The sequence below is a fragment of the Tachypleus tridentatus genome, chromosome 4 (assembly GCF_004210375.1).
Source record: "Tachypleus tridentatus isolate NWPU-2018 chromosome 4, ASM421037v1, whole genome shotgun sequence".
Lineage (NCBI taxonomy): Eukaryota > Metazoa > Arthropoda > Merostomata > Xiphosura > Limulidae > Tachypleus > Tachypleus tridentatus.
In genome coordinates, this window is record NC_134828.1 from 51,003,517 (window position 1) to 51,020,671 (window position 17,155).

Here is a 17,155-nt window from a genome sequence, read left to right on the forward strand (position 1 = left end):
TCTTTTCTGAAGTCTAGACTTTGTTTACGAACAAATTTAAAGCGCTTTAATATTTGTCTCACTTAAAGCCACAAATGGAATACGCTTGTATGAATAATAGTTTGTAAAATATAACGCTACTTTCGCTTTCAAAATGAATATATAATATTAAGTTTCTCTTAAATCTAAACATAATCTTTAATTCAAAAACATAAAATAAATAAATAAAGAGTTCTAGCAGTTTCATTGACTGAAATAAATTACCAGAAAAAATTACCTGACATAGCTTTATTTCTAATTTTATTTAAACTCGAATGTTCCTCATTTATTCTCACACTTGGAACTCTATGACTACTACTGACAATGGTTAGAGAAACTTTAGTTTCAGATTATTCCTTACTCTACAAATTCTGTTAGTTGTCCGTGTACTGATTCTTATTTATTTCTAAGTACTGCGAGAATTTTCATAATGGTGAAAAATGATACCATAACTGACAAAACTTCCTAAATAAATCTATGTGTTATTATGAATTAATTGCGTAACCAGTGTATTACTACCTATCACCTATTATAAAGTTAAACCACCTTTCGCTGTAATTATATTTTTGTACTCATTATGGTTTAAATTATGAAAGATGATAGCAGTAGTCTTGTTTCATTATAACTCATTCTTCAAAGAGTACAACGAATAGCCGTTAAACATATGCCAACATGGTTTGCACATTCTCAGATAAAATTAATGTACTGTACCCAGAGCAATGCTAAACAGTTATTTAAAAACAACCCCCTTTTTTCTCCTGGCATTAAGTACTTTCGATAAAGGTTATTTTTCCCCACCAACTAATGTATAACTTTAGCTTACAAATAATTCATGGAGAAAAAGTATGTTTAAAACATCTTTAACAATATTATATTTACTATATTACCTTTCACAATTTATTTTAGCCGTTAAACTTCTTATTTTTTCCCTAAACATATTATGTATTCTCTTGAAAAATAAAATAAGAATCAAATTAGCCGTTAATGAAGACAGAATTGTATCTCTCACTTAGTAACCAAATGTGATTATGTGGTATCTAAGCTTTTAATTATTTATTTTGATTTCACACTTTAGTTTCTTGGATTCTGTTGAAGCAATTCCTAGGGCGTTCATCGTCCTTTAGCCTAACGACAAGTTTTTGGTAGATGACAACTGTTTACTAACCCCCGTTGTCAGTTGCTGCTATTTTTCGATATTGTTGAAATATTCTATTTAAAAGAACTAATTTACTTTCTCTTTGAGTTTGTGTCACGAAGGCAATTTTTATTTTCAACTCTTAACAGGAGAGGTACTCTTATATGAGTTTTTTTTTTTTTTAAGTATTAAAACGACCGGAACGACATTTATAGTAATTTAAAACCCCATGGAACTTGTGACGGGTCCTTTGTTTCACTGTCATTCTGTGTTTGAAAAATCTTCATTGAGGTAAGAGTTGAAGACATGAAACGTTTCGTATATAAGAAAAGTTTTCATCGGGTGTTGTTGTACTGATTGCGCCCTCTGTGTCACTTCCTTCGCTTGAACTATGTTGAAATGCTATAGCACTTCCATTATTAGCTAGCCTCGGGACAGAAATATCTGATGAGGAGTATAACCATGGTCCATTCCTACACACAAAAAATTATGTGATAGTGAGAGACAAACAAAGAAAATAAATGGAGATTAGCAATCTTCAGTAAAAGAAGACATATAAGCTCATCATTTCTGTAAAACCAATCGGTAAGTTTTACATTTCAAACAGGGGTAATAATAATTGTACTTCAAATATACTTAACAATTAACGTAAACTTTATGAAGACTGTATCCTTCTTGTATCAATGAAGACTTTATGAAGACTGTATCAATTAGAAATAATCATTTAATTAAGTGTATCTTTTTTGTAATGTTATTTGCAATTAAATATATTTTACAGATTTTGGGTCTGTAGAATCAACAGTACGACACATCAAGTAACTGGACCAGATGATTAGATTAAACAATTTAATGTGTCTTGAGCTAGATGTTCAAATTACATCTAAATTAAACCATTCTTTGTTGTTGTAACAACCATTTAGTTTCTAGATAACGTGCATTGCTGGTTAATAAATCCCTTTTTCTCTAAACTATCTCTTATTCCTGAAATATAACAACTACTTGGGATTCATTAAAATTACATCCGGGATCTGACATTAAAACGATGAAAAACTCGAACTTCATTGTAAATTGCTTTATTAGTACTAAAGAGTAGCAATAGCTCACAAGAAGCAAAATATGGAAGTATCAAATTAAATAGTTATGAGTGAATACTTTACCTGTCAAAATCGACATTCTCTAACGCTGATAGACTACTGGCTCGATATCGAAGATCATATTCTCCTCCCAGCTGATGAAGAAAAACGATTTTGAAACATAAAACACGCAAAATGCTAATTATTTAGAAACATTTACAACATTTAGTTTCAAAAGTACCTTATTCAGAATTATCTCACTGAGTTAAGAGAGAGTGTGTTTAACTGACTGGTGTCTTTGCAACAGTTTTTTTTTTTTTTTAAAGCTGTTTGGCACGGAAACAATAGTTGTGGCTTGGCCTTGTGTTAGAACTCCGTAATTCAGCCGTACGATATTGGGTCGTAGGTGCGTTATAAGTATGATAATGAATCTCTTAGTGTGGATGGTAGGTGATAGGGTGCTGGCGACTGGCTCTTCTCTTTTTAGTGAGTTGGTTCAAAATTAGAGAGGGTAGCATATAGTCGTATTAGCATTGCCATAAATACAAAATAATGTATAGAATCTATACACTGTTTTCCGCTACATTTATTAAATATATGTAGGAGTTAAACACAGAAGTGTTTCCATATTTTATCCTAGTTAAAAATTTAAAATTATCCGACAAAAAGCTGGCTTACTGACATCAGTGTTAAAGTCTTAATTGGGGGAGATTTGAATGAAACGTTACAATTACAAACATGAGATAAAAATAAATATGTTTCTTAAGGCTACCATTTTTATTCTATAATATACTATATACTTATCTTCTAATACATATCTAAGTTATATAACAAAAAACATAAGTATACTCCTTTTAGAATTTATAACTGTTATTCCTTGGTATATTAATACATGATACACACGTAAAACCGAAGTAATTCAAACAATAACAAAAAATATTTAATGGGACCAGTTTCGTCCTTCATTGTTTATTTACTGTTTGCATTTTATTTACTCAAATGTTCTTCAAAAAGTTAATTTTATCTATAAGCGTGTCTTTCCTATAACATAATTGGATGAAAGAATAGAGGTATTACGTAGATATGTGTATAACAATGGTTCTATAAATACAAACACTACAATATAGAAGTACTTTTGTTCAATGTTATGTTTCTACTACTTAAGGTTTCATTCCACAGAACAAGAGATAAACTCAGCTGTTTCCAGACAGAGAGATAGCTATACGGCTGTATAGAAGTTGAGTCATTTGAATTAAACTATTATATACTTCTTGTAGTATACCTGCCTCCTGGACGGACGTTATGTAAGTTTATGATCAATGAAAGGTTATCTTGGAACATGAAAAGTTTCTTTCCTTATATGTACTTGTAAAAAAACGCAAAAATACCCATAAAAACACAAGATGTGAAACCAAAATTTTGTAAGTACATATGCATGGACCTAATGATCCTTCATACCAATTTTAGTGAAGATCCAAAGATTTGCAAAGTAGTTACGTGGACATGAAACAATCAGTACTACAGGGTGTTCGGAAAGTCACTGTGCAGTTTTGTCTGTTAATAAATATATAAGTGCACAGTGACTTTCCGAACACCCTGTATTATATTTATGTAGATTCAAATGAAAATGGTAAGTTGTACAAAAAAAAATATACGTAAAAATTAACGAATACAATAAGTAAATTTCAACATCATAAGTATTGATGAAGAGCACACCAAAAACATCAGCTATGGCCACACAGTAAACAAAGGATATTTAACTGTTCACGAGCTAAATATCACTCTGTATCTTAGACATTTCCAAGAACAAAATATTTTCAAGTTAGTAAAGAAAGGGAACATTACAACATGTTTGTCAAATATCTCAAACACTAATAATACCCAGAAGTGTTTCTAGTGATTACGAAGGCAATAGCTACTTAATCAATAATAATAATAAAAAAATCACTTTAGTTAAGCTTCAGATATCTTGTACTTGGCAGTGTATATCTTGGTTTGGTAAATAAAAATAAAATCAAGTTATTTTAGTAACCTATAACTAATTATAGGCCTCACTTAATGAAATAGTAGAAAGTGTATTTTGCTAATACTTCATTTCAATAATAAGCTACTTTATCAAGGAAATGGAAAATTTTCTATAATACGACGTTTGACAGACAAGCATCAAAATTGAATGAAATATTATTGCAGATTTAGACATTTTTCATGAAAAAATGTAGTTACTTGAATTTTTGAAATCCAAGTTCCAATATTTCAATGTAAAATATCATTTGAAATTGCTGTTACTAACATTTGTGATCACGCTCCGCAAATCAAATATGCGATTATAAGTCCTTTTATTCGATTAAGAGAAGCAATGTAGGCGGCGGATGTTGATAAACAGTCACCTTCCCTCTAATCTGCAGTTCAAAAATTATGAACTGCTGGTATGGGTATTAGCACTTTTACTAATATCAACTGTCTCCCCGCTAGTACAGCGGTAAGTCTACAGAATTACAACGCTAAAATCAGGGTTCGATTCCCCTCGGTTGGCTCATCAGATAGCCCGATGTGGCTTTGCTATAAAAAAACCACCCACACACTAATACCAACCGTCCGGAGATACATTTTTACTTCATGTGAGTTTCTTGTCATCAAGAATCACGAACGTTAAGAATCGGTATGCAAAAGTCTTGCTTCGAGATACTCGAATATCCTCGAGTAGCTTTGTGCGAAATTCAGAAACAATCAATTTTGCTTTTTCTGATATATAAATAATGTTGCAAATAAATAAAATCAAGACAGTCAATTCAGATGAATTAGAAGAGAGACTTCCAAACGATTTACTAAATACACCAAACAGATTGATGCACATTATAATCTTTTTATTTATAAATAAAATACCATAACTTAAACTTCTATTTAAAACCATTATCTTGTTTTATTGTGATATAAAAAGTTGTGATAAAGTATCTTCCAATTAAATTGTAGTTTTAGGTTAATAACCTCTCAGCGTGTAAGTGATCTGTTACAACTAAGAAAGACCGCATTTAGTTAAATAATTTCTAATTCTATAATGATCCAGAAAGTTCAATGGACATCATATCGGGCGAATATAGAGGCCAGTCCAGAACATTCACATTGTCGCATGTATTAGGCGCCGCTAGTGAAAATACGAAATATCTAAAGGCTTTGTATATTAATTAATGCTTTTTAGTTCTACATATAATGATTCAAAATATTAGTTTTTCAATTTTTGTCCAAACTATACTTTGGAAAAAGAAATTAGAACGTAAATCTTTAACTGCAAACATGGAGTTTTGGTTTTTGACAATTGCTAGAAAATTATCTCGTACATATATACTTAGAGGCATTCAAAACACAACAATGTACATACAGTTAAACAATTTTAATACGCTAGGTTAAACATAAGTTTTGAATGTACATATCATAAAATCATCATGTCTTTGCACTACAAAATATTCAAATTTGATTAGAAACTGCACACAAACAGTTTAATCAGAATTTGAACGTCCAGAACACTAATAACGGTTATGTTCTTCATTCGCCGCCAAAGAGCTTGGATCCTGCGTGGCATAGATATCACGAGATTATCAATCTGCCTCTGGGGCATGATGTTCCATTCTGCCAGAAGTGCTGCACGTAGTTCGGCGAGAGAGTTTGGGGCAGGATCCCGATGACGGATACGCTGATCCAGAAAGTTCAATGGACATCATATCGGGCGAATATAGAGGCCAGTCCAGAACATTCACATCGTTCTCATTCAAACAATTGGTACACACTCTTACCGTGTGCGGACGTGCATAAAGGTGCACCTCAAAGTGTGCCGCGATCCTCAATGGTGTCATCTTTGTCATTAGCATCTCGACCTCCTGATCTCTTCTTTCTTACATCAGCCGTGGAATCTTTCTTTGTGGTGAAATTAAACTTTCAAAATCCGGCATTTTATAGGCTGAAGGAACAGTATGTACTGTATACAAAACTTTTTCCATACTCTCACATTATGTACAACAGCAAAGGATGGGTAAGTTTTGACCAGTTTTAATACAGATACGTGATCACGCTGATTAAATTGATCTGAATTGTTTTCATAGAATACTCATGATTAAAACCCTTTGTACCATCATTGCTCAACCTGTACGAAACAATTCATTTTACTACTTGTTGCGTTTTTAATGCCGCTCAGTATATTTACGAATTAAATAACATTAAAATAAATTTATATATGCAAAAACGGCTCGTTTGGATTGAGAAAATATTTTACGTAGAAGAGCGAACAACGTTTCGACCTTCTTCGGTCATCGTCAGGTTCACAAAGAAAGAAAGAGGTAACTGACCGTAAGCTGACCACATGTTTGGAAGGGGTTGTGTAACTGAGTGTCGGAATGTAGAGGGCGGTGTTAGATGTTTGAATATATAATTTTATATTATTTATTTTATTATATTTAATATAGGTATAAAAGCGTTCCTTTATATTAGTTTATTTTGGGTTTAAGTTGTTGTATAAGTGAGGCTTCTTTAATTTTGCAACTAGATGCCTTCCCTCTAGTCTTACACTGCTAAATTAGATAGCCCTCGAGTAGCTTTGTGCGAAATTCAGAAACAATCAATTTTGCTTTTTCTGATATATAAATAATGTTGCAAATAAATAAAATCAAGACAGTCAATTCAGATGAATTAGAAGAGAGACTTCCAAACGATTTAATAAATACACCAAACAGATTGATGCACATTATAATATTTTTATTTATAAATAAAATACCATAACTTAAACTTCTATTTAAAACCATTATCTTGTTTTATTGTGATATAAAAAGTTGTGATAAAGTATCTTCCAATTAAATTGTAGTTTTAGGTTAATAACCTCTCAGCGTGTAAGTGATCTGTTACAACTAAGAAAGACCGCATTTAGTTAAATAATTTCTAATTCTATAATGGAAATTAATGCAAATATTTAAAACCAATTTAAGTTCCTTCTTTTTATAAAAAAATGTTTAAATGATCTTTTACTACATGAAATAAAGAAAGTGTTTAGTCAATATTTGTTCCAATAATTTATTTTTGGACACAAAATACTCTAAGTGTTACCTGTTCGATTGAATGATAATTTAACGGCAAGTAACGGTGTAACTATGTTATTAATGTAATCTTTAAAAAAAAGATTAATATGTTTCTCCTATTAAATCTTAGTTCACAATTTTCTATTTCACGTAAACAGTTGGTGCCCTACATGTTAATAATGATAAAAATAATTATTCGTTTTAAGTAAGGGACATATCTAATAACAAACAGAAATATTCATATAACTTTAAGCTACAAATAAAGCACTTTAATAATAACTTATACGTTATTTTCTCTTTTGTCAGGAAATTAACATTTACATTTAGAATAAGAAGGAACAAGTAGCAAAATAATTAAAAGAAATAAACTAGACTTGTTCTTTCAAAAATTTCGCACAAAGCTACAAAAGCAGTTCTTTATTTTAAACTGATAAAATAACAGAACTGCTGCCAGTCAACAGCACCCATCACCAATTCTTAGTCTACAATTGTCTTAGAAAACAAGAGAACTTGAGTTTCGCTGGCATATTCGGGCAATGCAGGTTTTATAAGCCAGGAGCAGTGAGCTATGAACTTTCAGATGTACAGTACGAGTACGATAGTCATTAAGCCACACCCGACTTTTATAAACTAATTTCTGAAACTTATGTTAAGAATTATTTTTGACAGTCAACAGTTTAAAACCTGAACACTATGTAATAGAAAGTATAATAAGCCGTCTTCAAAACATTTCTGTGTTATTTTTCTTTCAGTACTTTGGTTCTAGTTATGTTGGAATTAGTTTACGAAGGAGGTAATATCTTAAGTTCTTTATTATGCCTTAAATTTATAGTATTGTAGATCGGTAAAGGTCATGAATTTTAAGATCAATGATAACACAGAAAAATTAAGAGCAAAGAAACTATGATAATTGCGCATTTAAAACCAACTCTAAATCAAAATCCTTCATCGGTTTCATTACTTTCCACGCCGAAGTTTTGTAGTAGAACATACAAGTTAAACGTATTGCCTCATTTCTTGCAAATATAAATTAGTGGCCCAACGGTAAGCTTACATTTCGAAGTTCAATCCATGTAAAATTGCACTGTTCATTTTAAGTAATTGAAAAGGTGAAAGTGGGTGATGTATAATAAATACCTCCTCTTAAAATTAGGAACGGGTATCGCATATAATCCTTTCGTAGCTTTTCGCTTATATCCGAAACAAATATATTGAATACTGAGCTGTCCAGTGAAGGGATCCACCGTATTAAGAGCCAGGAACCCTCCACAACAAAGCATGAAAATTGTTGTTCAATACTAAGAAGAAGCGCCACGAGTCCACTTCATAAACAGACAAAAAAAAAGAGTGAGAATTGGTCGTGGACTGTCTCCCAGAATTGTCTTATCAAGAAATGTTTCAAAAGAAGACACACATACTCTAGAACATGACCAGATAGTCGATGTTACTTAAAACTTAGTTTATAACAAAGAAAGATTGTTTATTTAAAAAAAAAAATGTTATGGAACCTGAATTCATCAATGTATTAAATAGTTAACTTTAAAATATCCTATATATAACAAATACTGTTTAGAATATATGATATTAATCGATACTATAACTGCAAAAAATGTGTAAATAGGGTAGGATAATTATTCTAATGAATATTCTGAACGAAAATAACATGAATGTAGAATGCCTAAATCTATTGTTTATTAATTGTAACTTAATATTTTCGGTTCCAAATTGTTTCAAACGTAGAAGCGTACGATAGAAAAAAGGTAGATATAGAATTAGATAGCCAAATAAACAAAACGTAGTTTGAAAATTGTTGTTTTACCATTTAATTTGTGCAATACCTCAGTCATTGTCGGAAAATCAATTAATTGTGTCCGGTTTAAATTACTATGGCATTATTATCGTAACAACGAGATTATAATAACTTCTAAGGATGGGGAAATTTTTTTTGATGACTTTACAGAAAATGTTTTTCATTTAAAAAAAAAGTGAAATATAATACCAAACAAAAGAAATACAAGGTGCTTAACCACAAAACGTATTTCCTAAACATGTATTAAGTGAAAAGGGGTTGTCTACATATTATTTCTGTCTTACATTAAGGGTGTATTTGAAATAAAAGGATATTTGGGTGTATATTCACGCTACCTTATTTCCATGAAGTCATTTTCTCAAATTATATAAGTTGGTAAAAGAATAGCCCAAAGAGTTGGCGGTGGGTGGTGATAACTGGCTGCCTTCCCTAAAGTCTTTCACTGCTAAATTAGGAATGTCTAGCGCGGATAGCCCTCATGTATCTTTGCGCAAAATAAACTACAATATCTATGTCAAAAACGGATATTTCACAAAGTTAATTTGCTATTTGCAAATTAGTAATGATTTCATCTTAAATTTAGATAATTAACTTTTAAAGAAATTTTAAGTGTTTTATTTTGAAATAAATCCGTTTATAGAATACGATATTTCGGAATTTTATGTGATACTACAGTTACTTTTCAAGCTGTGCCGCTGTGCAAATGGCAAGTGGCTGTAAACCTTTTTTTCATTTCATAGTTGATTAATAAAGTATTTATTAAGCAAGACTCTTTTGCAACATAAAAAGTGAGCCTTAATTGTTCAGAGTGCTTTCTTTACCTTGTTAACATAACTCAATCCATTATAATACCGATTATTATAACTTTAAATGGTTCGTTAATCTACGTTAAAAAGTATTTTGTTCACCTCTGAAACATACCCAGTCAATAGAGCCGATTTCACATTGAATTATATTGGAATTACAGAAGCTTGTTATATTGTGTCTGCTGACACAATACAGTCATTAAACAAACTGGTGTAGTATTAACTATTTCAATTATTATTTGTTAAAGTACGGCTGTACCTATACTAAAATATAAGCATATTGTGACTCGACAGGGCAAATTTTAACTGGGATACCTATTGGATTATTTTGCACAGAAATAGTTATATTAATCAACTGTAAATCAATCATGATCTTTTATAAATGGCTAAAAGAAGGCGTGTTTTTAATAACTTAATGACCTGGTAGTAACGTGAAGGAGCACAAAACAATATGAAAACGTTCGCTGAATATTTGAATATGTAAATCATTCACATTTTAAGCGAACATTCAGTAAGTAATTATTATTTTATCAATACTACTATCAATATAGTTTCTAAGAGATGTTATAAAAGTAAAACGAATATTTAAATTCATAAACATACAATCGTTCTTATTAATTAATTATATCTGATTATTCAAATATATAAACAATGATGCGATTCACATGTCATTTGGTAGATGTAATAGATATTAAAAATAACTTTCATAATTCAAGAAGACAACAAGAGAAACTAATAGTGTGCATCAAACATTAACATCGACACAACGTTAACAGGACAAATTCATGAATATTGTGCAGATTTATATTTTACTTTAATTTCTCCTGGTGAACAAAATGTTTCTAAATCGAGATGTATCCAACTTTGGCTGTAAAATATGTCATTAAAGCTACATGCCTTGAAAAAAGTGCAAAATAATATCACAGCGTCAAACTATACACGTGAATACTATAATTATGATAATTTTGCGAAAGAGTTGGATAATTAAGGAAGTTCTGAGTATAATATCTGGCATATCTAGCAATCATAATAAGTCTGGAAACAACTTCCTGAATCGTTCATTGTAATAAAAAGCAGAACTAGAACTATGTTTAGTAAACTTTTAATAATTTAAAATAACTTTTGGTATTGCGTATTATGGACTTTCATCACAGTAACATTTAAACAAACAAAAAAGGTCAAATGTGTTATATAAAATAAAAATGCCCTCTTTTCACGCGAAGGCAATAAATATTGTATATTTTTTTACTTGCTTTTGGGTTAGGAACACATCCTGACATCGAGTTGCGTCTACCTTCAGCAACTTCACTGAGGAACAGAGCAGAACACATGATAGTATCTACGCAAATAATTTATATTCTGGATACTTTTATTGAATTATGAATTTCCTATTACAATATGTACAACTCTTATAACACACTGAATTAGTTATTTCTACATATCGTTCCTTTAATTTGACTTTTTTAAATTGCTTATAGCTTAAATCAGTAAATTGTTGTCACAATGTTAATTTCCTTTCATTTAACAGATTAACAGGTAAATAAGATAGAAAACAGATTTTTATATAAGCAGCATTTTAAATTCTTCAAAATGTTAAAAGTCCGGGTTTGTGATATCAGTCAAAGTAAACATTATTTATTTACATAATTTGTAAACAATGTTGCAAATACTAGCAACAAAATAACAGACATATTACCATTTCCTAACAATAACACTATAATATTGTTTTAAGCGGTGTCCTCAGCCAGTGGGGAGCGCAATGCAAAAACTTGTCAAACATTCTAGGGGGAGTAGCAGTATTCAGATAATACAGTGAAATAGCGGATTTAAATGCAAAATATACAAATTCAAGTGTATTTAACATTTGTGATTTGGAATCTACTTTTACAGTAAAGTACGGAATTAATCAATCAGACTGCTAAATTAGCTGGGTTTCACTATTCGTAAAAAAATATTTTTTTTATGCTTGTGCGTCTGCATCAAAAAGGTAGGAGGACAAAATTACAAATTTTTGTAAAGTGGGGATTGACCCAAACAAAGGTTGAGAACATTTGCTTTAAGCAATAAAAACAGTTAGTATCGCTAATCTTTCTACATTTTCTAGTAATAATGCACATTAAACTATCGTAAGAAAATAACAAATATACGATATTGGTTAGGCTATCATCGCTAATTTTATTTACACCGAGTTCAGGCTGCAAACACAGAATCACTTCTGCAGCATATCTATTGAAATCTGTATCCTGCATATGAATACAAAAATATTGTACGACAGAAATAAACCTATCCTGATCAGCGCTTGAGACCAAGCCTCTTGTACTTCATCAGACTTTTTAGGTTTATGACTTAACAGCTGGATTCCAATACCTGAAATAGATAACTAACGTTCTATCCCTAACACATAACAACAACATTCTTTTGAAGTAGGTTAAACAATTGTATTCACACAATATACTATCTACACTCTGTCTACCGCAGTGTATCGAACCCCTGGTTTAACCACTGTAAATCTGTAAACGTATCACTAACCCACCGATATATATATATACACACACGTATGCATACCTAAGTAGTTTTTTATGAAGTCATAATTATTTTTATCTAGTTTGAAAAATTCGAAATGATTTAGGGAAAGCAAAGTATCAAAGATAATCAATGGAAACTGCCCCAGATCAGAAACAGTCTCAAAGTTAATTCACCAGGATGCGTATTGAAGGATCCAAGGTTCGAGACGTGATACCGCTAAACAAGATCCATATTTTTAGTTGTGGGTGTGTTATAAAACTGGCCGTCAATCACGTTATTTGATTCACAATTTCAAACCCCAGTGGCGTCAGATGCTACTTACTGCATACCTCTTCTTTAATCAAGAATCCAAAATTATAAATGTCTACATTTAAATCCTAGCAGCCTTGAACTAACCGTTTCGATCATTACACATAAGGTATATTTCAAGTCAAAGACTGTAAGTCCCAGTACAGTAACGTGATTTCACAGTAAAAAATATAATTATAATGTTATGCAAGTCCAATTACAAATTAACTTGTTCGATCCGCCTAGGTAAACAAATGTTTATTTACTTCCGAGGGAGGAGAGTGGATATTATAACTTTTCTCGTATATATCTGTGTATTTAAAACATTTCCATAACTTTTATAATTTAGCAGAAGACAGCTGTAAGGCCACTACAAATATATCAAATATACATAAATATATGTATACATATATATATATATCTTTAGTTTCTAGAAACGATGACTTTTATTTATGATCTTATAGAATTGCAAATATGCCCCACAACTGCAACTTACGGGATTAAACAAATTAAAGTGGCTCTAGAATGAAAAGAAAATAAGCTCTATACAACATTATATAGTAAGCGGACTTGGCAACAGTTAAAAACAACCGTATAACTCTTAGACTTAAAAAACACATAGACACGTTGTAGTACCAGGTTCACACCCACTTGGAAGTATCAAGAATAAAAATACGATACAGATAAAGGTGAAAATAAGGCTTGCTATTATAAATGTGCAGTACAAACACATGATGCATACTACTTCGTATATTAACAATAACATACATTAAAAACACTTGCGTCTACAATATTACACGAGTGTTTACAATCAAAATATTTTTAGTAAAGAAATTGATTAGGTAAACCTGAAAAAAGTACTATTTTTTGGATATGTTTTTACATGTACTAGTGTAACCTGATGATGCACTTTCAATGTGCTTCATTACGTTTTAGAACTTTAGTATTTTGTCGATCGGATCTAATTCTCACATAAGTGCAACATCTTCATGAATAGATTATATTTGAAATATATCACTAACCTAAAAAATTCATAAAATAATATTTTATTTGAAATGTGTATACGTCAATTTGGTCTTGACGTATTTAAATATCTAGACAATAATGTATTTATTAAAAAGATAACAAACAAAACTTGAAAGCACATCATGCATATGGACAAACTCATGCTCAAATTCATACTTTTCACCTTTGTTTGTGCTATGACATTCTGAAGTTAACGGACAAGTTTGGCTAAGATTAGATGTAACAGTACACATGCTTTAACTAAACAAAATTTCCATGCATATGCATCACAAGTACAAAATAGTCAGACTTCACTGGAATCGCAGCAAGCCGCCGGAATAAATGCTAGACTCAGACTTCGATTTTCCATGAAAGAGGGAAAGTCACACTCTACCATAGTTATCACTGTTTTTCTTTGGGGAAGCCGACGTCCACGGGGTCCCCGGTCTCTGTATTTTGTTGGTGTATAGAGACGCTCACCAGAGGGCAGTTCAAGAGATCCGTCTGAGGTATGTCGAACAGTAGTCACCTAAGACATTATCAAGATAATTAATTACCAACATTATGTGTTAAACATAATTCAATAATTATTTCAACAATCGCAACAGTAAAAGACAACAAAAAACAAAAAACATGATTCACGGCCATTGTAATCGAAAATAAGGTCAAAAGCCCATCTCTGTCCACATTTTACAAATTCAAGCCGATGATTTCGGTAATTTGAGTATTTACAATTACGTTTTCGCACCTATACTTCGATAACAATGTCAACATAATTCAAAAGGTTTACGACTCAGTGACATATTTGGCTTTGAAGACGTTGACCCTGTTCGCCATCAGGGGCTTCAGTTCTGCAAGAGGGCTTTCTGCACTTCTCCAGTCCAGAGTTTGTACACTGAGTCTCGTGAACTTCCTATACACCTCCGCCGTTTGCAACTGTCTTTAATATACACTTTAAAACTTTAATCCTCACCACAGTATCTCATCTAGGATTGCGTTTGCCTTCCTCAGTCAGCCATGCTCTTTCAGAAAAGATGGTCTGACACTGTTCCTTTTGGCCTTCGCATCCAGGCACAGTTAGTTGAATTGGATCTGTCCTTGGGCAAAATTGCTGTATCCAACGGTCAGCCCATCCCACCATGGTTTATTACCATCCCCAAATGTGACCTTTCTTTGAGTCATCTGAACTGTACTATTTATACTGATTCGCTTAGCTCTCTACTGACCCTGGAATCACTTCACCTTAGTTCTCGCCCTGTTCTCGTCGATATTCAAAACTGACTGGCCCATTTCACTTTATCATCTATTTTATATCCAGTTAGGCGCAGGTAACCTAGTTGCTTTGCGCCATAAAACACCGAACCAATCTATCCAGTTCTTCTGGATTCCAAAACGAGCGTGAACGAGCTCGCTGACACCGCTCCGCTCTGGTGCTATCATGGCTATGCCTGTCCAATACATGAAGGCAAGGCTCAGCAGTCGACTTGGGGTAAGCAACATGATAACAAGATTTTTCGGATCGAACCACCTACTGAAATTTGGCTGTCTTGCTTCCTTAGGCTAAGCATTGGTTACATTTTTTTAATTCATTGTTTTCTTTTATCTGAGTCTGTTGCACCAATGTGTGGTCTGTGTGACACTCAAATCACAACAGCCCACATTTTACTGTGGAGCTGTCGTTACGACTGTGGGCAGTATTTGAGACATATTTTTACTATGGACTCACCCTTGACGTTGGACAGTATCATGGACGATGGTGACGCTATCTACATCAGTTGCGTTTTTAAATTTTTAAGGGCCAATGGTCTTTTTAATTTTATTTACGTTTTTAATTCGAAAACTGGACATTGTTTTGTTCTAACATGAGTCATTGTTATGTATTTTAATAAATTTACTTTTATTTTTAATTTATATAAGTTATTTAACGTGGAGAGCCTAGTTGCTTTGCACCAATAAACGTCAACCAACCACATTTCAGCAGTGTTAAGAATATGTTACGTAGTTTCATTCTATATTTAAAAACATGAACTTACTTTTACGCATCACTCTAATTATGTCGAAATGCAAGAGGAGACGAAACTAAAAACCAAATTAACAAAGTTTTTTAACAACGACAAATTAAGATAAGTTTTTAGTAACTTTTAATAGCAAGTGAATTTTATATCTCACCTGAAATATTGGGCTGTTATCTGCACTTCGTGGTCTTAAATACTTCTTTTTTTCTCCTTTCATCTTTTTATGGCTAGCTTTACTTTGGTTAAGTCTCTCATCGGCAATCGCTTTATTGATTGTTTTTAGCCATTCTGTCATCTCAGTCAGGGACTCGGCTGAGAACAGGTGCTCTTTCTAGAATTTTTGAAATCAGTTATGAGAATAAGTGCTGCTTCTAGAATATCATAGATGTCAGTAATGAGAACAAGTGTTGTTTCTAGAATATCATAAAAGTCAGTAATAAGAGAAGATGCTGTTTTTAGAATATTATAGATATCTTTAATGAGAACAGACACTACTTCTAGAATATCATATATGTCAGTCAAACATTTTCTAAAGAGACAACAAATATACAGAAACCATAAAATTCACATATTAAAAATGTTGTGTTAGAAAAGACCAACAAGTACTGTTTTTCAAACGCATAACAGACAGCTTCAAAATTTCGGAAAGCAGATAAGCATACATCTCGCACACAAATGTAATTTTATATTCAGTAACATTGGACTCGGTTCACTGATATATGTATAAACATGAGCGATACTCAATGTCATCAATAAATGGAAGTTCTATTTCATAATTTTCAAAATGTTCTACATTCTACACATTTCTTATTTAGGTGCAAATGGTTATTTTAATTTTCATTCTAATAACGTTGACATTTTTATAAAGGCAACATTGTTGAGGCACACCATCTAAACAAGCAACCATCAAAAGTGTTTGTGCCATGAAAAAATGGCCCGTCTGGCATGGCCAGATGGTTAGGGCGCTCGACTTGTAATATGAGGTTTGCGGGTTCGATTCCCCGTAACACCAAACATGTTCGCTCTTTAAGCCGTGTGAACATCATAAAATTATGGTCAATCTCACTATCCGTTGATAAAATAGTAGCCCAAGAGTTGACAGTGGGTGGTAATGACTAGCTGCCTTCCTTTCAGTCTCACATTGCTAAATTAAGGATGATTAGTTCAGATAGCCCTCGAGTAGGTTTTCACAAAATTAAGAAAAAACAAACATGAAAAGATCGGCTAACGAGCATAGATGATCCTACTAGTTACATATTTTTGTGAAAACAGCATCATGTAAAATCATAGGACGGTTTAAAATAGCATCGAGACAATTATAGGACTACTTAAAATAGCATCGAGACAATTACAGAACTGTTTAAAATAGCATCATAACAATTATAGGGCTGTTGAAAATAGTATCAGGACAATTATAGG

General features: G+C 32.1%; 1 protein-coding gene across 7 annotated transcripts in view; it reads right to left on the reverse strand.

Annotated features, from left to right (window-relative positions):
- Positions 1-357: 357 nt before the first annotated feature.
- The window catches only part of LOC143249117 (uncharacterized), a 38,694-nt gene continuing 21,896 nt past the window's right edge, over positions 358-17,155 (reverse strand). For 2 of the 7 annotated variants that reach the window (XM_076498465.1, XM_076498461.1), the window contains exons 4-7: positions 15,891-16,067; positions 14,116-14,250; positions 2,311-2,381; positions 376-1,626 (exon numbers count right to left, since the gene is read on the reverse strand). In XM_076498465.1, the coding sequence (XP_076354580.1) occupies positions 1,437-1,626; positions 2,311-2,381; positions 14,116-14,250; positions 15,891-16,067 (573 nt within the window). In that variant the 3' untranslated portion in view covers positions 376-1,436. Of the gene's footprint in view, positions 1,627-2,310; positions 2,382-14,115; positions 14,251-15,890; positions 16,068-17,155 lie in introns of all 7 variants that reach the window. The other 5 variants (XM_076498464.1, XM_076498466.1, XM_076498460.1 and 2 more) reach the window with 5 other exon arrangements.